The 25,071-nt window shown below is 41.1% G+C and overlaps 1 protein-coding gene and 1 long non-coding RNA gene across 2 annotated transcripts in view; one reads left to right on the forward strand and one right to left on the reverse strand.

Moving 5' to 3' along the window:
• Window positions 1–1,347: 1,347 nt before the first annotated feature.
• On the reverse strand, window positions 1,348–2,691 carry LOC114232005 (uncharacterized). Its single transcript, XR_008556136.1, has 2 exons — window positions 2,609–2,691; window positions 1,348–1,600 (listed from the first exon to the last, which is right to left on the reverse strand). It is a non-coding gene; the product is annotated as an uncharacterized LOC114232005 (long non-coding RNA).
• Window positions 2,523–25,071, forward strand: part of SPG11 (SPG11 vesicle trafficking associated, spatacsin) — a 104,613-nt gene continuing 82,064 nt past the window's right edge. The window contains exons 1-10 of the mRNA XM_054716281.1: window positions 2,523–2,786; window positions 6,011–6,195; window positions 7,235–7,459; window positions 8,824–9,025; window positions 15,674–15,811; window positions 15,964–16,412; window positions 17,470–17,615; window positions 20,542–20,674; window positions 23,889–24,044; window positions 24,438–24,613. Coding sequence (XP_054572256.1) covers window positions 2,593–2,786; window positions 6,011–6,195; window positions 7,235–7,459; window positions 8,824–9,025; window positions 15,674–15,811; window positions 15,964–16,412; window positions 17,470–17,615; window positions 20,542–20,674; window positions 23,889–24,044; window positions 24,438–24,613 — 2,004 coding nt within the window. The 5' untranslated portion in view covers window positions 2,523–2,592. The remainder of the gene's footprint in view (window positions 2,787–6,010; window positions 6,196–7,234; window positions 7,460–8,823; window positions 9,026–15,673; window positions 15,812–15,963; window positions 16,413–17,469; window positions 17,616–20,541; window positions 20,675–23,888; window positions 24,045–24,437; window positions 24,614–25,071) is intronic.

Genomic DNA, 25,071 nt, shown 5'->3' on the forward strand with positions numbered 1-25,071 from the left:
GTGAGCTATGTCTACAGGGATCCAAGAGTCTGAAGACATTTCTTATGCCTTGATACATTGGAGGATCCTGCCCAAAACATTTTCTTAGCTGTCTTCAAAAACCTGAATGATGTGCCTAAAAAGGCATAGCATAATAAGGTCTAATTAAAGAGATAATACAATGATGTGTTGAAACTGGTTTGTAAGAGAAAGTAGCCCTAGATGAGCTAAGATGGTTGAATATACATATACATATCTCTTTGGGGATCTAAAATGTTTGGTTTAACTTGACAAACAAGGTTATGCATTTATCAGCAAAGACTGAAGGGCTTTTATGAACCAGGCACCGTTTTAGGTGTCAGGGTACCAGTGGTAAGCAAGGAAAAGTCCCTGCTCTTCTGAAACTTCTGTTTGGACATGGACTAAAGCAAAACATCAGGTGGTGATAAATACCATGGTGAAAAAAAACCTGGGTGACGAGTGGCTGGAGTGGAAGCTCTGTCAATAGAGGTTATATTTAAGTTGAAAAGTATTTCATGTAGAGGCACTACTGAGCACAAAACCCCCAAAGTGAGAATGAATTTGGTGTGTTTCAGGAAAAGACTGAAGTACACAGATGAGAGTGGGGAGGGTGATGAGGTTGGAAAGAAGTAGGCAGGGTGTAAGACCCGTAAGCCAAGATTTTTAATTTGGATATTTAACTGCGATGAAGTCAGAATTTTAAACAGGAAGGTAACGTGACAGGATTTCACTTTTAGAAGATCACTCTAAAAATGTTACCAAACATTGTTAGTGGTGTTACCAAAGTTGAAAAGCAAGTACTTTAAGAAGGGAGTGAGGAATGATAGGTGATGGTTGGTTGTGGCAGTCTAGAGATCATTAATTTTGAGGGAGAGTTTTGGTGGAGATAGCAGCCTGATTAGAGGGTTGAGGTGAGGAGAGGGAGTTTTTCTGACCACAAGAAGAGTCAACTTGGAATTTTCTGAAAGGGAAACAGAAATTTGACAGTAGGTAGCTGTTGGTGTAGGGCAGTGGTTGGCAAACCGCGGCTCGCGAGCCACCTGCGGCTCTTTGGCCCCTTTAGTATTGGCTCGGCATTAGAACCCCTTCTTCAAAATAGACTTGTCCAGGCTGAAAACCGACTTCTGCGCATTGGCCATGAAGTTTCAATGGCACTGCGCGCCTGCATGTGGTATTTTGTGGAAGAGCCACACTCAAGTGGCCAAAGAGCCGCATGTGGTTTGTGAGCCTCGGTTTTCCGACCACTGGTGTAGGATAAGGGAAGTCTTTTTTTTTTTTTAAGAATGACATGTTTTAGAACAGTTTGTCCACCCAGCACTAGCAGAGCCAAATACTAAACACTGAGAATTGCAGTGGAGAAATATTGGCTGTTTTATTGATGAATGGCCTTATCCAGGAGAATGGGAAGCTAATGCTCAAAAGCTGGAAATCCTTGAAGGCCTGTAGGTTACCGATTATATAGGGCAACTGATTGGTCAGAGGTGAGATAAGGGTAATGAATCATTTCTTCAGGTCTTGAGGGTAGCTCTGAAATCTTTTCAGACTCCCTCTGGTCTCATGGAAAGTAGCCAGGGGGTTGCTCCACCATAGGACTCAAAAACTGAAAACATAATTTATGTCAAGATGTTATCTTTGGTTTGCCAGAGGTCTGGTCGGTGTGACTATTAGTAGCCCAGACCTGACTATCTTCTGATTCAGAGGTTGCTGATTATTCAGGAAGAAAGGCTAGGTCTAAGGGGTGTATATATAGATAGAGATGATTTCTAGAGCCAAGACTTAACACTAAATTTAACCAAAGTCACAGGAACCACTAGTTTTCACATAGTAGAGCATGTCTGCATGATAATGAAGTCACCCCACTAAAGAGGGAGAAAGCAATGCAGGAGAAACAGAATTTTATACACACAAAGCCCTAGAACTAGAGGAGGATTCGAGTCAAAGCAAGAGGAGGAGCTAACCTTGGACAGCCCTGTGAGCCCACCCGATTGTGGATAAGAAAGGCACTGCTATTAGGGCCCTTTCCAAAATGCCTACCCCACCCCTCTTCTCCTCTCTGCTGACGACCGGGGATCACACTTCCCTGAGGAGAGCAGGAATGACAGCGCAACTCCACCCCTTACCCTGTGTCCCTGCCCATTTCAACATTCAGGTCAAGGATCAGTGCACACTGCTAAGGATTGTTTGCACCACTCCAGGGCTGTAAACAAAATGAAAAGCCAAGAAAAAAAGGCAGGGACTCCCCAACCCTAGGTGGCGGCTAGATTAAGGCGGCCAAGGGTCCTGGCACGGAGGGAGCGAGCTGTTACAGCCTGCCTGAGGCCGGTAAGGAGGGGGCCCGAGGCCAGCGCAGATGCAGGTCTGCGGGCGCGGCAGGTGCGGACGTCTCCCCGCAAGGAGTGGCGTCTGGCAGTGACAGCTGGCGCGGAGCTGCGGGAGTCACGAGACAAGCCAGGGGTCGACTCCACTGCGCATGCCCAGGACGCAGACTAGGAAAAAAAAAAAAAAAAACCACCACCCAAAACTGCCGGACCCAAGATGGCGGCGAAGTGATCCGGAAGTGCTGCCGCCGGCGGCTTCTGTAGCGCTGAAACCATGGAGCGGGTTCTACCTATGTTGTTGGTGCCGGTCCCCGCTGAGGCAACGGGGCGTCTGGGAAGCCGGGCGCAGCTGCACCGAGAGCAGGAGGTTCTGGGGAGCCTGACCGCCGCAGGCCGCCTTCAAGTGCTTTCCTTGGCCCCGGGCGGCCGGGGCGGGGGTGGCTGCTCCCTCGACGGCCCCTTTCGGCAGTGAGTGCTGGGCAGCGGGGAGGGCGGGCGGTCCGGAGCCCTAGCTTGGCTGGCCCTAACACCCTTCCTCTGGCCGGGAGGGAGCGGGAGCGGGGCGGGATGCCGGCCGCGGGAAATGCCGCCGGCAGCCCGGCCCCGCCGCGGTTCCGCACCCTCGCCTGCCGGTTCCGGGGGGCGGAGCGGCGCCGCTTCTCTGCCGGCCGCGCCGCCTCTCACTCATTGGGCGAAGTTCGATGAATCGTCCTTGTGCCGTGCACCTTGCAAGGCATTTTCTTCTTTCAGTTAAAAGTTCGTTGGAGATACCGGCTGGGATGAAGTTAGAGTGGGATCACCTGGATACCCTTTTTCTTGCCGCCGAAACAGAGCGAGTTCCTTCCCAAACGGCGCCTCCGCCCCTTCTTCCAGGACAGGGAACCTAGTTGGTCCCACACGTTGACTCAATGCCTGAAAAGCTGATTAAGACAATTCTTACTTGTGAGGCTTGCACGATTCAGGAGGGCAGGGGAAGACAAGCATTACAACCAAGCATTACTTTCCGTTTTGTAACCCTCGGCCCAGGACTTAGTTTTTGCTTAAGTTTGGTAGTGCCCTCTGAGGCCTTGGGCTCTTTTTATAGTAGAAAACGTTTTGGAAACGAGCAGCTCTGTAAGACTGAGTAGGCAGGAGGTGCCTTACCCTGGGATCTCCGGGCTGTATAACGGTGTCTCACAGCAGAGATGCGTTAAGTCAGTGAATGCTTTCATCTGTCCCGTGTGTGCCGTCTTTATTCCTGACCTCGGTTTGCTAGGAAGAGGAAAGTCTCCCCTGGGGCCTAGGGGAAGTAAGTTTATTCCACAGTGTTAAGTCCCCTATGAACGGAACTTCGTAAATCCGGGCCTGAGGCAGAGTGAAAAGCAGAACGCTTTAGGTGTTGGAGAACTTAACAGAAGATAAGACGTCCACACACATGAATTAATGGGGCATTCATAAGCTACTGCATGAAATTAGGAGAGGGGGTAGAGCAAGAGAGGCTTTTTTGTTTGAATGTAATTGAAATTAAAGTACTTCCTAGGGTAAAAATAAGGGCAAATTTTTAGTATTCAGGGTTTATATCCTACTTTTCTCAAAGTATACACCGTTCTTTTATATTGTTGAAATCACTACATTCTATATTTTATTTTCATTGAAAATTTTGTCTTCCCACATGCTAACGATGTGAATGGTGTCACAGTGTTCTGCCTTTTAAATGTATCTTAATTTGTTGAACATTTTCCATATTCAACATTTATTTTGGGGAGGCAGAATGAGAGAGATGACATCTTTTTAACTGGCTGCCTTCCAGTGGCATGGAAGTCTTATGCACTAAGTGTGTGTTCCCTGAAATTTGTAAGTTGAAACCTAAACTACCCATGTGACTGAATTTGAAGATTGAGCCCTTAAGGAGGTAATTAAGGTTAAAGGAGGTCATAAGAGTGGGGTCCAATTCTATAGCATTGGTATCCTAATAATAAGAAGAGACACCAGAGATCTCTCTCTCCAAGCACACGGAGTAATAGCCATGTGAGGATGCAGCTAGAAAGTGGCCGTTTGTAAGCCAGGAAGAACTGCCTCACCAGAGACCACTCTGCTGGCACCTTGTTTCTGGATTTGTAGCCTCCAGAACTGCAAGAAATAGATATCTGTTGTTTAAGCAAAAAAAATTTTATATTGTTTTCCAAATTTTCAGTGTAAACAGTCAGGAATTGGTTGTTAAAAAAATCAGTCTAGCTATAAGATTAGAAATATGCACTGTGCTAATCTTTTTCTCTGATAAGGACATAATAACACCAAAGTCCAATTTTTCTAGATATAAAACTTACTACTTTGGTAGAAAAAAGCTTTTTTAAAAAGATGAAACTTTTGCCGAGACCGGTTTGGCTCAATGGATAGAGCATCAGCCTGCGGACTGAAGGGTCCCAGGTTCGATTCCAGTCAAGGGCATATACCTTGGTTGCGGGCACATCCCTGGTAGGGGGTGTGCAGGAGGCAGCTGGTCGATGTTTCTCTCTCATTGATGTTTCTAGCTTTCTATCCCTCTCCCTTCCTCTCTGTAAAAAATCAATAAAATATATTTAAAAAAAAAAAAAAAGATGAAACTTTTATCAGTGTAGAAGTCTCATCTCATTCCATTGCATTGTTTTCAGAATTGGGGCCCTTTGATATTTTTAAATGATTTAAAATCATTTAAATTTAATTTAAAAAATTTTTAATTTTAATTTTTGTTAATCCTCACATGAGGATATTTTTTCCATTGCTTTTCAGAGAGAGTGAAAGGGGGGTGGAGAGAGAGAAACATCAATGTGAGAGACACATGGACAGGTTGCCTCCCTCTCACGCACTAAGTGGGGGCAGGGAGCAAACCAGCAACCAAGGTATGTGCCTTTGTGACTGGAATTGAACCTCAGTGCAAGGTTGGATGCTCTAACCACTGAGCAATCCACCAGTGCTAAATGTAATTTAATTTGACTATTTAACTTGAAGCTATAGCATCATTAGTCTCTTTCCATCCTTGTTAGCCAGTGTTCTTATGTTGACATTGCACTGTTTTAAAAATTCTGTAACTCTGTCCAGCATGGTAGCCATTAGCCGCATGTGACTTAAAATTTAAATTCATTTCCGCAGTTGCATTACTCATATTTCAACTGCTCAGGAGCCATATGTGGCCGTTGGCTACTGCATTGAACAGTGCTGATATATAGAACACTTCTATCATCACAGAGTTCTTTTGGACAGAACTATTTTTGAGTCTTAAGATCTATTAATACAAATAATCATTTTCTTTTTAAAGTTGAAAGCATTTAAATTAGTAAAACTTATTTTGTTAATTGTGAGCACCACCTCACTTAAATGATATACATACTTGGTTGTTGAAATTTACCCTTGATCATAACAATTCTTTTAAATATATTATCAGTCAGGATTTAGGATTAAGAAATAAAAGCAGACGTCATTTCTTGCTCCATGCCCCCCTTTCACCACCTACTTCTATATTCTGTGCTGGTGTGAAGGGGAAGAAGTAGGAAGGGAAAGGGGGAAGAGGTAGGAAGTCCTAATGCAGTTTACTTTCTCTTAATTGGATATAGAATTAATGCTACCAGGTGAACTAAAGAACTTTTCTCTATTCATTCTGCTCTTCCAGCCTCACCATTGTGGGTAAATATTATTATAGATAGAGAATATAAAAATAATGTAAACTTTTTCCTTAGCTTTGTGTGGGAGGATTCTCATAACAGCAGCACACCAACAGACAAGCCCAGACTGCTCGCTCTTAGTGAAAATTATGAATTGCTCATCTATGAATTTGATTTGAAAGATGGAAGATGTGATGGAACCGTTTTGTATAACTGTAGTGAGGAGACTTTGCAAAAGCTCATTGAAGATCAGAATGTCAGTAAGTATTTACAGGTGGTCTTTCAACATGTTTAAATCTGTAACATTACTATGTAATTTTGTATATTTCAGGAAAGATTCTTATATATGTGAAATCAGTGTGGGAGACCTGCCTATCCAATACTAGCCACTAGCCACTTGGAGTTCTTGAGCACTTGACCTTTTAGTGTCAAATACATACCAAATTTTGGAGACTTAGTACAAAAACGTAAAATATCTCATTAATAGGTTTTTGTATTAATTATATATTGAAATATTTTTGGATATAAAGAGTTACTAGTAAGTAATATACATTAAAATTTCACCTTTTTTTTTTTCAATGCAGCTACTACTAAAAAGTGTAAAATTACATGTGGCTTGCATTTGTGGCTGACATTATATTTCTTTTGGATAGTGTACTGATCTAAGATTGATTACAGAGCTCTTTACTATGTCCCATTCTGAGTGCTGCAGGGAGCAGAAATCAAAGCACTTGGGCTTCTATTTTTAAGGCAGTAGCATATTTGCAACCGTTGATTTTAAGATTTCTTTTTCTTTTTCAAAAACATGTCTTTATTGATTTTAGAGAGAGGAAGGGAGAGGGATAGAAAGATAGAATCATCGATGAGAGAAACCACACAAGCCAGGCATGTGCCCTGATCGGGAATCGAATCAGTGACCTCTTGGTTCATGGGTTGACGCTCAACCATTGAGGCACATGGGCCCAGCCCTTCTTTTGCATTTTTTTAAAAACAGTCTGTGATTGTTCTTGTGGGGTCTCTTGGGTAGTAAGTAGGCTTTTTGAGTCTTCTGGTGTGCTGTCAGACTGGCCATAACACAAGGAACAAGAGACAATTAGACCATCTTTATTCATCCCCTTACCTACCTTTCAATATCTACTTGCTTAGGTAGGTATGAATAATAACTGCCTACAGTTGGATTGAGTTAAGTGGTGTGTTTTTTGTTTGTTTTACCTGTTTGTGTTATGTTTTACAAAATCAAATTTACCCATTGTAACAATGTGACCAATGAGTTTGAAATACTATTCTTTTGTTTCATAGGTATTTCCTTATTATCTTTGAGAATTCTGTCATTCCACAATAACACATCATTATTGTTCATCAACAAATGTATGATCCTACACATCATGTTTCCTGAAAGAGATGCTGAGATTAGAGTACTCAGCTATTTCACATTACCCTTGCCTGCACAGGCTGTGGACAGTATTATTGACATGCAGCTCTGCAGAGGAATTCTTTTTGTTTTGAGTAGTTTAGGCTGGATCTGTATCCTTGGTGGCAAAATGTTGATGTGCAGGGGAGGTGAATACCTAGAAAGATGAACCTTTTTAGGCTTTTAGTTTTAAGGAATTTGGGTGCAGGTTGATGGTTACTTTTTTAGTAAAAAAACTTTTCAGGGAAAAAGATCTTCATGAACTTAACTATATTGATTCATATTCCATTCAAATACTTTTCATTGTATACATATATGTTTTTTCATAGTCATAATCATTTTGTCTAATTTGTGTTCCTTTTAAATTGTGTATACTCTGCATTACCCATTTATTCAAATATAATTATTAAATATCTGTTATGTTCTTGTTCCAGGAAAGTTTTAGATGACCACTTATGATATGATATATCCACTCATCACAAGTAATGATTTCATCATATTATTGAATAATATGATTTGCTTAACCACTTTTATTTATTTTTGGAAAATATGGGCTTTTTATCTTTAGCAGATCCATAGATCATCAGCAAAATTATTTCAAAGGCTTGAAAAAATGACCTATTATGTGATTTTGAAACCTTATTTTCTAAATTAAAGGAATAGGTGTTTGTGTGTGTTTTTAGATATATCAGCCTCTATCAAAACTTTTATACAAATGTCAAATTATTGGATTAACTTCATTTTTGTTGCCAGATTCTAGAACTCCACTGTTCAACATAGCGCTAGGCATATGTGGCTTTTGAACACTTGAAATTGGCTTGTATGATTGAGGAACTAAATTCTTAATTGTATTTAATTACTTTAGTTAAAAGCTAATGCTTGGTTCAGCTATTGGAGAACTTTTAAGTATGTTTGGAACAACTTTGGTTGTTCCAAGTTCTCAAATGTAAATCTTTGAGATCAGGTATTTTCAGTGAAAATTTATTGTCCAAATTGAGATATACTATAAGTGTAAAATACTAGATTTCTAACACTTATATGGAAAAAAGGATGTAAAATATCTCAATTTTTTTACTTATTACATGGTGAGATGATATTTTGGGTATATTGAGTTAAGTAAACTATATTATTAACATTAGGTTCACAGATTTCTTTTTACTTTTTAAATAAGGCTACTAGAAAATTTACAATGGCAAATGTGGTTTGCATATATTTCTCGTGGACAGTACTGTTGTAGAACACTAGTGGAAAATATTACCGGTGTCTCAGCGCCCGGCTCAGAGTGGGCATTCAGCAAGTATTATTGAATGAACTCTATCAGGTTGTTTATTGGGCCACCAACTTCATAGCCATCTGGTTACCATGATAGGGGCAGCTTCACTGTCATTATATTTACAAGGTTGGATCTGTAGCCATCCTATGGTTTAAATGATTAGGCATACTTAAGACTGTCATTTTCTTTAACTCTAACTCAAAGACATTTTCGACATTGTGGATGGTACACATGTAGCTCATGTGGATTTAGCACTTCACCAAGAAGATATATGTGATGAGCAACAACAGGAGCCAGCCAAGATTTCTTCCTTTACTTCACTGAAAGTGTCTCAAGACCTAGATGTTGTTGTGATTGTCAGCTCCTCCAACTCTGCAATTGCTCTTAACTTAAACTTGTATTTCAGGTATGTAGATTGCTATAATCTCGAATTTGAGGTAAATAATTTGAGCCATAAGAGGTTAAAAATGTATTTGTTAACTTTTCCTTAATAATAGTTTTCTTCCTCTATTCAGTTAGGTCATATTGTAGCTACTACATAGTAAGGTTGTTATTGTGTAATAATGGGTGCAAATGACTCCTGGCTACCTTTTTTTTAAAAATATGTTTTTATTGAGAGAAAGGGAGAGGGAGAGAGATAGAAACATCAATGATGAGAGAAAATAATTTATTGGCTGCCACCTGCACACCCACTACTGTGGATTAAGCCTGTAACCTGGGCCTGTGCCCTGACTGGGAATCAAACTGTGACCTCCTGGTTCATGGGTCGATGCTCAAACACTGAGGCACACTAGCCGGGCCACTGATTATCTTTTTACTAGTGGCCTGGTGCACGAAATTCATGCACATTAAAAGGGGATTAATTAGAGGAAATAATTTAATATTGCTATTTGCCCTTTCTCTATAATAGAAGTGTCAGAGATGAAAGAAAATTAGTAAAATGTATATGAAAACCTTCCTCCTGTCAGAGTCTGGGGCCCACCACGGGACCCAGAGTCAAGTCCCCGCCCACCCACATGTGCCTCAAAATTGCATGAGACCCAGACCCGGCCAGCCCCCCACATTGGGCTAGATCCAGACCCGGCCAGTCCCACCCTTGTCAAGCCCTGCCGGGCACGGGGGGTAGCCTCAGGTCCCCTGGCCAGGGGCGGGGGGCGTGTGTTGAGGTCCCCTGTCAAGCCCCGCTGGGTGGGGGGCATGGTCTGAAGTCCCCCATCAAGCCCTGCCAGGCCTGGGGGGCACAGCCTCAGGTCCCCCATCAAGCCCCGCTGGGCAGGGGGCGCGGCCTGAGTTCCCCCAACCCAGCATTGGAGGTGCACCTTGAGGTCCCCTGTCAAGCCTCACTGGGTGGGGGGCACGGCCTGAGGTCCTCTGTCAAGCCCTGCTGGGTGTGGGATGCAGCCTGAGGTCCCTTGTCAAGCCCCACGGGGTAGGGGAGGGCATAGCCTCAGGTCCCTGCTGATTGCTCGTTAAGGCTCCTTATGGGAACTTGGCCTTAGCTGTGGGTGCAGCCATCTTTGTGATGGAGTGATGGTCAATTAACATATTCCCTCTATTATATAGGATTTCTGGATGTATATAAAATTCTTCATTTTTATTTATATATGTTGTTATCTATGGCTTATGTCATTATATAAGTGAAAAAGTAATCAAGCACAATTTTAAAAGCCCTTGGCTATTATACCTTGTTTATTTCCCTCTTGCCTCACATTAGAGTAGAAGAGAAATGGAATTTCCCCCGTGTTAGAACTCTTAACGTGGCTCAGCATCCTGGCTTCCTTGGGGATTACTTTCCTCTTAAAGTAGTTTGACAAGATACAGTAAGCTAACTTTCTCCACCTGAGGATTTCCTCAGGTGTTTTCCTTGGAGAGGCCACACTTTTGGCTGTCTAAATACATTAGTAAAAATTGAGTGCTTATTTGTGTTGTTTCTTGATTTAGGTAGTATTCTAGTTGCTTCTGATTTTAATCAGCTTAACAATAACCCACAATCATCGGACCAACTTAGTTGCTTCTGATTTTATATTGTTTGAGAGGGGTGAGTGTGTGCGTGTGTGCTCATACAAACACAGAGTAGCCTATATATTGCAACTTGCTTATCTAAAAGTCAGCCAGTCCACAATTAGGACTTTTGTATTTAGGGCCTTTCAAAATCATTTAGGTTTTTTGTTCCTAACTTAATCTGAATGAGATGAACAAATCCTTGTAATTGTAATGTACCTTGATGGGATTTATTGCTTATTGGATCACAAAAAACATGATAAATTCATTTTTACATACCTATCAGAACTTCTCATCACTGTGATTTATTTATTATATATTTTTTTAAATCTTTGAATAGGGATGATGAGCATATTCCCAGATTGTGTGCTTGTTAATCAATAGGCCATTTTTACTTACTAAAGCATACCTGTATGTGTAGTTACCTCCTGATCATCAGTAAAAACAATTTGATGGGTAGAGGGGAGAAAGCCTACTCAGCCACTCTGGTCCTTGAGTGTAGGGTTCTGTTCCTCTGGCAGCACTCTGAGAGAACTCTGAAGAGGGCACCAGGCACATTCCTTTGAACGAATTTCCTTGAACTCAGCCATGTAAGAGCTACTTTTATTGTTTCCTGCAGTACATTTAGGAATCTGTTCTGTCCAGCTAAATAAGTGATTTCTGTTTATTAATTACTAGAGGCCCAGTGCATGAAATTGTGCATGGGTAGGATCCCTCTGCCTGGCCGGCGATCGGGGCCAATTGGGGCCAGCTGGCTGGGGGTGGGACTGCAAGAGGTTGGCTGGCTGCAGGAGGTTGGCTGTGGGAGCGCACTGACCACAAGGGGCAGCTCCTGCATTGAGCCTCTGCCCCCTGGTGGTCAGTGTGTGTCATAGCTAACGGTCAACCGGTTGTTTGGTCGACTGGTTGTAACAGTTGCTTAGGCTTTTATATACCGTATTTTCCGGTGTATAAGAAGACCCCCAACTTTTCCAGTTAAAATACAGAGTTTGGGATATACCCGCCCTATAAGATGACACCCGGCATATAAGACGACCCCCAACTTTTCAGAAGATTTTCCTGGGTTAAAAAGTCGTCTTATACGCCAGAAAATATGGTCTATACTAGAGGCCCGAAATTTGTGCATGGAGGGGGGTGTCCCTCAGCCCAGCCTGCACCCTCTCCAATCTGGGATCCCTCTCACAATCCAGGACTGCTGGCCTGCCTGCCTTCCTGATTGCCCCTAACCGCTTCTGCCTACCAGCCTGATCACCCCCTAACCACTCCACTGCCAGCCTGATTGATGCCTAACTGCTCCCCTGCCAGCCTCTTTGCCCCCAACTTCCCTCCTCTGCCGGCCTGGTCACCCCTAACTGCCCTCCCCTGCAGGGTTGATTGCCTCCAACTGCCTTCCCTTGCAGGCCTGGACCCTCTCAACTGCCCTCCCCTGCTGGCCATCTTGTGGTGGCCATCTTGTGTCCACATGGGGGCAGGATCTTAGACCACATGGGGGCAGCCATATTGTGTGTTGGAGTGATGGTCAATCTGCATATTACTCTTTTATTAGATAGGATAGAGGCCTGGTGCAGGAGTGGGGACCAGCTGGTTTGCCCTGAAGGGTGTCCCGGATCAGGATGGGGATTCCCTTGGGGCGTGGGGCAGCCTGAGCAAGGGGCCTGTGGTGGTTTGCAGGCCAGCCATGCACCCTGGCGACCCAAGCGGAGGCCCTGGTATCTGGAATTTATTTACCTTCTACAATTGAAACTTTGTAGCCTGGAGCGGAGCCAAGCCTCCTGCTTGCTCTGTGGCCGGCAGCTGTTTCTGTTGGGGTTAATTCACCTTCTATAATTGAAACTTTGTAGCCTGGAGTGGAGTCCTAGGCCAGCCAGGGCAGGTGGAAAGCTTGGCTTCCTCCGTTGCCAGGGGCAACCCTGGCCTGCTCTCTCCAGTTCCGTGGCTGCCGCCATTTCTGTTTGGATTTGTTTACTTTCTATAATTGAAACTTTGTAGCTTGAGTGGAGGCTTAGGCAGGCAGAAAGCTTGGCTTCCTCTGTTGCCTGGGAAACCTTGCTCTCTGTGGCTGTAGCCATCTTGGTTGGGTTTATTTGCATACTCGCTCTGATTGGCTGGTAGGCGTGGCTGGTGGGTATAGCGGAGTTAGGGTCAATTTGCATATTACTCTTATTAGGTAGGATATAGATAGATATAGATAGATAGATAGATAGATAGATTTACATAAATGCTCTTTAATTAATATAACTTATTTGGAGTTTACTGCTTGTTTTATTTTGTAAGTGTGCTCTGAAATCTCAAAGTGTTTCTGTCTTCCCTGCCTCATGGCTCTAGCTCTTCTTTCCCCTGATACAGAATGTTAGTTTCTCCTTTTAATTTTAAGTCCTGTTCAACCTTTGATATCCACCTCTTTCATGAAGCCTTTCCTTAATAAAAATCCCTTCCTCTTGTAATTTTATACTCATTTTATAATTTTCCTCTTTGAGCTTCTATTTTGAACTACCATCTGGCACTTAATTGTATAGTCTTGTATTATTTCCCTAATGTTTTTATGCTTCCAATAGAGCTTGGAAGCTCCTTGAGAACCCAAATTCATGGTTTGTTCTCTCAGTGACTTTTTCTTCCAGTTTACCTTAGCTGTCCACTCTCATAGTCATACCCTGGGCTTTGCCATTATTTGGAACTGCTCTTCCTTCAAATCACTATTCTACACATCTCACTCATTGACCACATTTACCAAATTTTCCAGCTCACTTACTCAAGTACTCCCACTTCATCTGTCATCTGACCTCATTGGAATTTCCAGTTCATTTACCTTCCATCTTCCAGCCCACTCCTATCTTCACTTCCCTATTTTTTCCGCAGAAATCCTGTGATACAGTATTTAAGACTTTTTTTTTTTTTTTGCACACACCCAACTCTTGCTCTTGCCCTATGCTAGCACTTGGTCTGACAAAATATATATATATATTTTTTAACTCTGCCCTTGTAGTCCCTGCACCCAAGCAACTAAGCACTTGTGTGAAAATCACAAAGAAAAATTGATACCATTGTAAGTTCACATTCAGGACCTTCAACTGGTCTCTTAATATTACCTAGAAATTTTGCAATGATTTTTTTGTGAGCCCATTTTGTTTTTGTTTCAACTAAGTTTTTTAAAAAAATCTTTATTGTTGAAAGTATTACATTTGTCCCCTTTTTCTTCCCATTGACCCTTTCCCCCATTCCCCCTTCCCCCCCTCCAGGCCTTGCCCACCTCCATTCCCCCTTCCCCCCCTCCAGGCCTTCACCACCCTATTGTCTGTGTCCACAGGTTATGCATATATGCATAAAGTTCTTAGGTAGGTCTCCCCCCTCTCCCTCCCAGATTCCACAGTCTGTTCTATGCTTCTATGTCTTGTGAGCCCATTTTTTACAACAATGTTTTTAAGCTTCCATTTTCTTCAAACCTTCTATTCATTTCTTTATTCCCAGCTCTTCTTGGGTGACTGCTTCCTGCTTTATAAAGGAGTAGATCCCATTAAATTTCTTCACATTAAATTACAAACCCAATTTCCTTTACCCATCTTGTCTGTCTTCCCTCCTATTACAATGGAAGGGTTTTCACCTCCTATGAAAGCCCATCTCTCTGTGTGTGCTCTGGATCTCACTTCTTCCCTCCTCAGGGACCGTTTTCCATTTGCTCTCTTCTTTATATTTCCAACCTCTTTTTTTTTTCCTCAACCTCTTAAGTATTACATCCACATCCAGATAATCACGAGGTCCTAGCCATTCTATTGTTATAAATGTTTCTTAAATCTGTTCACTTAACTCCTCTGACATCATGCCACTATCATCACTTACCTGAACTAGCTTAAGAGCCTTGAGATTGGTCTCCTCGTGTCTGTTCTTACCCCCTCAGATCCATCCTCTATAGAGCAATCAGTGATGTTGTTAAAATCTTATAAGAGGTATTAACATCTGGGGACAGGGTATATACCTTCTCCATGTATCATCTTTTTTTTCACTATCACCCTTTCTTTTATAACTTATTTTCATCATCTCCTTGACAAATCCATGTCTATATAATACCTTCAAATTGTTGCAAGGGTTAATAGTTAATAATTTAACTAAGTGCCTGGGGTTTAAATGCTTCCCTTTTTCAACCCAGCTACTTTTCTGCATCTGACCATATCACTCCTCTGCTTAAAGCCCTTATTTAGCTTCCTTTTCCCCTCCCCGACCTAAAAACTAAAAGTCCTTAATAACCCGTAAAGCTCTGCATCATCTGTCCTGCCAACCTCTCTGATTTCACCTCACACCACCTTGCTTCTCATTCACTATGCTTTAGCCACCCTAGCCTTCTTTGTGTTTCTCAAACATGACAGCCCTCTCTCTGCACGAACTCTCCCACACTCCTGCTTTGTCTTCCTAGTTTTTATGCCTCTCCCCTGAATTGGCCTGAATCTTTGTGGTGTCGATAAAGGGAATGCTTAAAAGCCCTTATAGTCACATTGACCTGGTTCAAATCCAGCTCCACTGTTCCTCTGAGCCTTAGTTTCTGTATCTATAAAATGGGAGCATATTTATTTCTTAGGGTTGTTGAAAGGCTTGGATAAGATAATTTATGTAAAGTTTTTATCACATCTGCAATATAGTAAACAGTAAATGCTCTTATATCTTTATAAAGCTAACTTCCCTTAAGGATGATAATCTTTTTTAAAATTCAGATAAAATTGACATATAACATATTTGTTTCAGGTGTACAGCATAATGACTATCTATCTATCTATCTATCTATCTATCTATCTATCTATCTATCTATCGAAATGACCACCATAGTAAGTCTAGTTAACATTCATCACCATACATAGTTACAGCAGGGTGAACTCTTAAGAGTGACTATGATTCTGCTATAAGTAATGGAGATAAGAAGGAGTCCTGTTTAGGGAAACTTACTGTCTACACTGCCCCTTCTCTGTGATACCCTCCCTCACCCCACCCCCAATTTTTAGCTGGAGCAGTAGTAACAGATTTGGATTTTATCATCATTTTTGACTGTGCCTATTATTTTAAAATGTAGGCAACACCCAGGACACCTATTTTGTGAAAAAACTCTAGAAGATATTCCTATTGAAGGTGCTAAGGGGATAGACGAAGATGATCCTGTGAATTCTGACTACAACATGAAACTGACCAAGTTTTCCTTCCAAGTTGATAGGTACAGAAATCCTTTTTGGATTTACTTTTTATTTTTATTTTTGTCAGAAATAGACACTTTTTAAAAAAAAGTGCACTTTATTCCTTGTTCAGTGTGTTACTTAATTAGTGCTTTTCATTTGTAACAGGTATGAGTTCTACCCTGTTTTCCAGGTCTTGGAAAGCCCAGCTATTATCATTGAATGAAACAATAAAGAGCTCCACAATGGAGGTTTCCCACTGTGCTCCATGGTTCCAGGATATTTTGCATTTGGAGTACCCTGAATCTAATAACCATTGTACCAGTGTGCCAGATTGGGCCTTCATTCCACAGGACATAATGCACAATCAGTATAGTTTTCCACAGAAAGGTCATGCCAAGACCAGTGATCCAGGAAGAGCATGGAAAACGATGCACATCAGTGAACAAGAGGAACCCATCGAGCTTAGATGTTTGTCTGTGACAAGATTCACTGCCCTGTTTGCTTGGACAGTAGGAAAGATGGGCTGTACCATTGTCCTTTGGGATTTGGAGATCGAGGGCATACAGTGCTTTTCCCTTGGCAAAAGGTGTATTCCTATAGATAATAGCGGAGACCAGCAACTGTGCCTTGTTTTGACAGGTGAGAATATCTTGTATCAGGTTGTCTATTGCTGAGAAGATGTGTTTTCTTTTAATGTATTTTACTTCTGCTGCCCTGGTGGTTTTAGTGCCTCCTCTATTCTCTAAGTGATAATCTTTCACAGTGGAAATTTGGTGTTACTCTTGGAAAGGTTTTCTATATGATTTCTGCTCAGCTAAATGCTAAGATACTAAGAAAAAGTCTAAGAGTAATAAAGGTTTGTTTTTATCTGGGGAGTCTTCACTTGACAGGTTCATACAAGCACAGGTTGCAAGCTGGCTGCTCCTGGATCGTGTATGAACTGCGGATTTATTTTGTTGGCTTGTACTATCTACACTTGTTAGAAAGATTTTATTTATTATAAACATGTAAAATTAGAGGATTTCACACAAAATCTGGATTTTCAGCTGTTCCTGACAATTTATAAGATCTGGCAACACTGGACCTGCATTACTGCGGAGTAATTTACAGCTTGTAGCTGAGTTTCAGCTCTTAGATGAGCCATTTTCTTTCTGGTTAGCTTTCTTTTGCACATCTCTCACCACCTGCTTGGCCCCTGTAGGCATTTAAGTTTGATATTTCAGACACACATTCATTCATCACTTATGCCATAATCTCCTACAAAACTGTTGAATATTATGATTGAACTAACCATGTGTGTCTTCAGTACCCCACTTTTGGTAATCATATATTTCTGTGTGTCAAGAGCATGCTATTGTTTTATTTAGTAAACCAGAAATGTGACATCTCTTTAAATAGTTAAGGATTCCAGATATTGATTGTACAAGATAATACAAAGTAAAGAAGTGAAATTTAGTGCTATTTCATAGATGGCATTGTTCTTACTAGAATTTGCCTTTTGGTCAGTGTTTTAAAAATAGAACACTTTAACAACATTGAAAAATCATGATGAATTAATTAAAGTCATAATAGTACCTTGTGTCCAATAAATATATTTATAATTAGTTCTGAAGTGTTGGAAATTAGAAATTCTTGCCATAATCCTAAAGCCTAAGTCCTACTAATTTATTAAAGCTAACTTTTATTTTTCATGTAGAAAATGGACTCTCTCTGATTTTGTTTGGTTTGACCCAAGAGGAGTTTTTAAATAGACTAATGATCCATGGAAGTGCCAGCACTGTGGACACTCTCTGCCATCTCAATGATTGGGGCAGGTGCTCAATCCCCATACATGCACTAGAGGTAACAATTAAATGTCTGTAGAACTTTATATTCTGTCATATACTCTTATATGACCGAAGATTTGGGAGAATTCACTTAACCTAGGAGCAAAAAACAAACAAACAAAAAACTATAGTCTTTATCCATCTGTTTGCTTAGTTCTGGTTATTTTATTACCCTAATTCTGCTTAGTAGTGTACACTTTTTGGCTTTAAAAGATATAAGATTATAATAAACATTACTTAAGGAAACAAAAGGTACAAGAAATAGAAGCAGCCGGGCCGGCGTGGCTCAGTGGATAGAGCGTTGGCCTGTGGACTGAAAGGTCCCAGGTTCGATTCCGGTCAAGGGCATGTACCTTGGTTGCGGGCACATCCCCAGTAGGGGGTGTGCAGGAGGCAGCTGATCGATGTTTCTCTCTCATCGATGTTTCTCTCATCGATGTTTCTAACTCTCTATCCCTCTCCCTTTCTCTGTGTAAAAAATCAATAAAAGTATATTAAAAAAAAAGAAGAAGAAGAAATAGAAGCAACAATAAGCCAATGAGACTAAACAAAGTGGAAGCAAGCTATGGAAAGCTTGAATAGGCATAATCTTTTATTCCTACCTGGTAGTCCTACTATTACAATCCAGCTATAGAAACATCACCTGAATTTTTATAGCATACTAGAGGCCCGTTGCATGAAGATTCGTGCAATAGGCCTTCCTTCCCTTGGCTGCTGGCACTGGTTTTCCTCCTGCACCTGGGACCCAGGCCTTTGCTCTGGCCACCGACTTCCATCTTCTTTCTGGCTGGAGCCTTCAGTCTTCACTCCATCTGGAGTGCCGCTCCTGTAGCTCCCTCCGCCCCTCCCCCCGCCATCCCCTCATGGCAGGTGTCTGACCCCGCCCGGCTGCTCCACGCCTGCATGTGTGCTGCCCAGAGGCCCGGAGCAGCTGGGGGGCAGGGCCGCTGCCATCTTTGTTGGGTTACTTTGCATATGCACTCCTGATTGGCTGGTGGGTGTCACAAAGTGATGGTTAATTTGCATATTTCTTTTATTAGTGTAGATTTTAGTTCACAAACACTCTATATGTACTATCTAATTTTGTCCTAAAATTAACCACATGAGATGGGTTGAGTAGTTTTCATTCATTTCATTTTATGAGTGAAAATCCTAAGGCTCAGAATGGTTGAGTGAGTGGCCCATAGCCAAACTAGTAAAGACAGGAGCTAGAATCAAAGTCAGGGCACTTTCTACTGTACCACACAGGCCCTGAAAAGATAAAAAGTAAAAGTTAATAATGTTCTGTGCCAGTTTGTTTTTTTATTTATTTCTTTTTTTATATTTTATTGATTTTTTACAGAGAGGAAGAGAGAGGGATAGAGAGTTAGAAACATCGATGAGAGAGAAACATCAATTAGCTGCCTCCTGCACACCCCCTACTGGGGATGTGCCTGCAACCAAGGTACATGCCCTTGACTGGAATCTAACCTGGGACCCTTGAGTCCGCAGGCTGACGCTCTATCCACTGAGCCAAACCGTTTCGGCGCCCAGTTTGTTTTTTTAATGACAGCTTTACTGAGATATAATTTAAAGACCATAAAATTCATCCATCTACAATTCAGTGGTTTTTAATATATTCAGAGTTGTGCAGCCAGAACATATTCATTACCCCAAAAAGAAACTCTGTGCCTATTAGCAGTCACTTCCTATTCCTTGAGGACCCTAAGTCCCAAACATGAACCTACTTTCTGTCTCTGGATTTGCTTTTTCTGGACATTTCATATAAGTGGATTTTTTCACTTAGCATGTTTTCAGGGTTCATCCATGAAGTTGTATGTTTCAGTACTCCATTCTTTTTTATGGCTGAATAATGCTTCATTATATGAATATATCACATTTGTTTGTCCATTCATCACTTGATAGATATTTGAGTTGTTTCCACAGGCCTTCAGTCCACAGGCCGATGCTCTATCCACTGAGCCAAACAGGCTAGGGCTCTGAGTTCTTTATATATTCTGGATTCTAGACCTTTATGAGATATAAGATTTGTAAATATTTTCTCCCATTCTGTGTATTGTCTTATCATCTTCTCGATGGTGTTTTTTGAAACACAAGTTTTTATTTAATTTTGATGGTCAAAAAAATTTTTTTGGTCACTTGTACTTTTGGTGTTATATCTAAGAAACCATTGCCTAATCTGAGATTTACTCTTACGAGTTTTATAGTTTTAGCTCTTACATTTTAGGTCTATGATGCATTTTGATTAATTTTTGTATATGGTATAAGGAAGAAATCCAACTTAAAGGAAGAATCCAACTTAATTCTTTTTCAAGTTCCAGACCATATGTTGAAAAATTTACTTTTATATAGCAAAATAATCATTGTAGAAAGTTTGAGTAATAGGGGGAAAGGAAAATTTGCTTTTATCCCATGAGAATTTTTCTCACTTTCTTGTTCAACTGAACATTTAAAGATTCACACACAAACATTTTTTTACATCTGTAATTTCTAAATATTCTCTATAGAGAGGTTCCTCAAGATACCTTGTCAGAAATGGTAGTCTTTTTTTTAGCCTGCTTTTCAGTTAACTTTATATCACACTGCTTTAACATGTTAATTTAAATAAACTATAACATAATTGTAAGGGTGATCCACAAGTACCTAGCATTGAATTGTTTTAGAAATTCAGAACAGTAGAGCTAAAAAGTGTTTTCATCTAACCTTCTGTTTCTGCTGAAGTAGAAACTAATGTTCAGAAAGGTTACAGACACTTGCCCCAGATTGCAGAATTAGTCATTCTAGTCAGAATCCTCACTAGAACCCAGGTGCTCCTGGAGCAAGATAAAGATAGGTTTGTGTCTTCAGTCTCAGCACATTTAAGTTATGAAGTTTAAAAATATTTTTTTGTTTCCTGACTTTTTTCCTATTGTAATTGTTTTCTGATTTTTCTCCCATTTCAGGCCGGAATAGAAAATCGTCAGCTGGACACAGTAGAATTCTTTTTGAAGAGCAAGGAAAATCTTTTGAATCCATCCCCCAAATCTTCTGTACCTGATCAGTTTGATCACTTTCCATCACAATTATATTTAAGAAGTAAGTAAGAGAAAGATGTCTACATTTGTGTTTAGTATTTTACCTTTTTGTTGTTGTTAATCCTTACCCGAGGATATTTTTTTCATTGATTTTTTTTTTTTAGAGTAAAAGTGGGGAGGAGAGAGAAAGAAAGACACATTGATGTGAGAGAGAAACATCGATTGGTTGCCTCCCGCAGGTGCCCTAACTGGGGCTAGGGATTGAACTTGCAACCCAGGTGTGTGCCCTTAACCAGGAATCAAACCTATGACCCTTCAGTGCACCAGCTGACGCTTTAACCACTGAGCACACCGGCCAGGGCTCAGTTTATCTTTTTAATCACTTTATCATTGTATTTTCTGATGACTTATTTACCAAAACTCAGTCATGAGATTTCATTTACTTGGTAGAAACTTGAGTTGTGAGAACATATAAATGTTCTCATTCTAAGTGGGGTGTTTACTGTTCATGTCCTGTACTGTGTTTTATATTTTTAGTATGCAAGGAAGAGATGCTCTTTCAAATTCAAGAGGTTTTTATACAAAATAGAATAAAATTTATTTGCAAAATTGTGTGCCCTTGCAACTGTCTGATGTACAGTGACAGTGCAGAGCTGTCTGGGATGTATGGTGACAATGCAGAGCTGGCTGAAATGTGCAGTGACAGTGGAGAGCTGGCTGAGATGTGCAGTGACAGTGGAGAGCTGGCTGAGATGTGCAGTGATAGTGCAGCTGTCTGGGATGTGCAGTGACCGTGCAGCTGTCTGGGATGTGCAGTGACAGTGCAACTGGCTGAGTTATGGATTGGGACTTGAATTTTCAGCCTGACTCATCTGCTGTATTACCAATACTTTTCAAGATTTGGGCTTTCCTTTTTTAAAAAAATATATTTTATTGCTTTTTTACAGGGAGGAAGGGAGAGGGACAGAGAGCCAGAAACATCAATGAGAGAGAAACATCGATCAGCTGCCTCCTGCACGCCTCCTACCGGGGATGTGCCCACAACCAAGGCACATGCCCCCGACCGGAATCGAACCTGGGACCCTTTAATCCGCAGGCCAACTCTCTATCCACTGAACCAAACCAGTTAGGGCTGGGCTTTCCTTTTTAATAAACAGAAAAGCTAGCTTTTATTCTTGGGCCAGGTAGCCATACATATCCTATCCTCAGGGCATAGGGTAATAAGGTATGTTTCCCCCATACATAAGGTTTATAATCTTACTAGAGGCCCGGTGCATGGATTTGTGCACTGGTGGGGTCCCTCAGCCTGGCCTGTGCCCTCTCACAATCCGGGATCCTTGGGAGATGTAATAGTGTGAGAAGTCGCAGGCAGCCAGGGAGGAGCCGGAGCCCAGGCCGTACGCTGCACCACTCACGCTCATCCCGGCCCCACTGCGCCTGCCTCCACCACTGCTTGGTAGCGCAGCCGCAGAGGTGGGAGAGGCTCACACTGCCGCAGCTGCACTTACTAGCCATGAGCCTGGCGTCTGGCGCTCCTGCTGTGGGAGCGCACTGACCACCAGGAGGCAGCTCCTGCATTGAGCGTCCGCCCCCTAGTGTCAGTGTGTGTCATAGCAACCGGTCGTTCAGCCATTCGGTCGCTTAGGCTTTTATATATATATAGATAATGTTTTTACTTGATGACATATTATAGACATCTTTCTTGTTAATAACAGATATGCTAATTATTTATGGGATTAGCGAACATTTGGTTCTGTCCAAAATATCCACAGAGACATTTGGTCCAAGTCCAAAGGTCCTTGAAATTTGGTCCTGTCATAAACCTCCATGAGCATATTGGTTCATGCCAAATAGTCCTTGACATTTGATCCTGTCAAAAATTTTCATACCGCCCTGGCCGATGTGGCTCAGTTGGTTGAGTATGGTCCCATGCACCAACATGACACTGGTTCAATTTCTGATTAGGGCACATGCCTGTGTTGTGGACTTGATCCCCAGTAGGGGGTGTGCAGGAGGCAACCAATCAATGTTTCTTTCTCGCATCGATATTTCTCTTTCTCCTCCCTTCTTTTCTCTCTAAAATCAATAAAAACATTTTTTTAAAAATGTCCGTGCTTAGGAAACATCCTTGGGTTCAAACAGCCTACAACATTTATTTATACTTTTGGTTTACAGGATTAATACATAAAAAATACTATCGTGTTGTATTAGCCCAATAATTGTGTTGTGGCTGTATTGCCAATAATAATTCTTGCCACGATAGCCTCGCAGTCATGGCACATGGGATTAAGGAAGATGAGTGGCATGGACCATCAGTGATTATATGGTTGTTATACACTACTGCTTTTTGGTGGTCCGTGATTTCTCATCAATTCACTGTCACCTGCATTGCTCTGCCCCAAAGGATAGGAGGCTGAGTCTGGAAATGAGGAGCGTGAGAATAGCTTTATCTGCTCTCCCAGAGGAAATCCATGTTTCCCATCCTTGTCACTCACACAGATACAGTCCTAGAGCTGATGCTGAGATAAACAGGAATCACTATTAGGGCCAGCAGCTGACAAATTGGAGATTCAGGGGCCCATATTTCTTGCTTTCACCTGCATGTTAAGGTAATGGTTTTGGAATCAGACAGGCTTAAGTTCAAATTTTGACTCTGCTACTTACTTTCCAAATTAGCTTGGGCAAGTTATTTATTCTCTCTGAACCTTAGTCTCCTCATCTATGGAAATGGAGCCGTAACACTTACCTCTCAAGTTGTTGAAAGGAATAAATGATATAGCATTTATAAAATTTAAGATACAGTAGGTGGCAAAATGATAGTTATTGTATGCAGTACCAGTAAATAATGACTAGTAGTAAGTAGAATCACTAAAGTTTGCAGATAGTAAAAGTTTATAAAAGTTTTGTGAGCTTTTTTGAGAATTAAACATTAGTCCTTGTTTTTCTTTTTTCTTTTAAATATATTTTTATTGATTTCAAAGAGGAAGGGAGAGGGAGAGAGAGATAGAAACATCAATGATGAGAATCATTGATCAGCTGCCTCCTGCATGACCCTTACTGGGGATTGAGCCCACAACCAGGGCATGTGCCCGGACTGGAAATTGAACTGTGACCTCCTGGTTCATAGGTCGATGCTCAACCACTAAGCCACACTGGCTGTGCGGTCCTAGTTTTATGTTTTAAAATATTGCAACATGGTATTTTTGGATATGTTATTTTTATTGGGAATATCCTGGTGTTCTCCATGTTAATTAATTTCTTTCATTCTTTCTCAGATGTGGAAGAGCTGACACCAGCATTGGATTTACTTTGCTCAGCAATTAGAGAAAGTAACTCTGAAACCCAAAGCAAAAACTTTTCAGAACAATTGCTTAATCTTACACTGTCCTTCCTTAACAAGCAAATAAAAGAGCTTTTTATTCACAGTGAAGGTAAGAATAGCAGCAAAGAAGAGTGCAATTCTCCTATTCCTGTGTTAGAACAGAGATATAAGTGGGTGCGTTGCATGAGAGCACGTAAGCCAATGGAGTGTCATTTACTAAAGTTGGGTAAAATCAGTGTGTAACTGAGTGAGTGATATGGCTCTAACACTAGGAAAGTTGGCAGAAAGGACTAATCATTGTGAGAAGGGTTATATTAAATCAGAGCTAATTGTAAATAGGAAAAAGCTCAGATTTTTTTGTTTGAAATTTTAAAAACACTGAGTTTGAATTTTGACATTTTCTAGAATTCTTTCTAGAATATATCACAGTGATATATTCTCTCTCTATACACACACAAATTTTTATGTGTATATGAAATTGTTATGTTGGTGTTTTCCATAGAGTTAGATGAACATCTACAGAAAGGAGTGAACATTTTGACCAGCTACATTAATGAACTTAGGACCTTCATGATAAAGTTTCCTTGGAAGCTAACAGATGCTGTAGATGAATATGATGTAAATGAAAATGTCCCCAATGTACAGGAGAGCACTATATGGGAGAAACTCAGCATTGAGGTAAATACGAGTAATTATCACTTCTTTTATTTGCCAGATTCATAGGATCTTAGAAAACAATAGAGGAAACAGAAGTTAGACTCTACACTGTGATTCAGAAACTTTGGCAAGGGCTTTAGGTTTTGTAGATTTAGAAATCTCTGGCCACAACTTCAGATTTATGTTTACAAGCTTTGTTTATTTAATTCAGAATACAGATAGGCTCCCTCTTAGTGCCACATCTGCCTACTTGGCTCCAGTGACAAACACCCAACCCCAGACCCATGAGCACACTCCCTGAATGGCTATGCATGGTTTTTTATATGTATTATTTATTTATTTACTTATTTATTTTGTGGGTTTTGTTTTTTTGTTTGTTTTTAAATATATATTTATTGATTTCAGAGAGAAAGGGAGAGGGAGAGAGAGATAGAAACATCAATGATGAGAGAGAATCATTGATAGGCTGTCTCCTGCAC

Source organism: Eptesicus fuscus, chromosome 5 (genome assembly GCF_027574615.1).
Source record: "Eptesicus fuscus isolate TK198812 chromosome 5, DD_ASM_mEF_20220401, whole genome shotgun sequence".
In the NCBI taxonomy this organism is placed as follows: domain Eukaryota; kingdom Metazoa; phylum Chordata; class Mammalia; order Chiroptera; family Vespertilionidae; genus Eptesicus; species Eptesicus fuscus.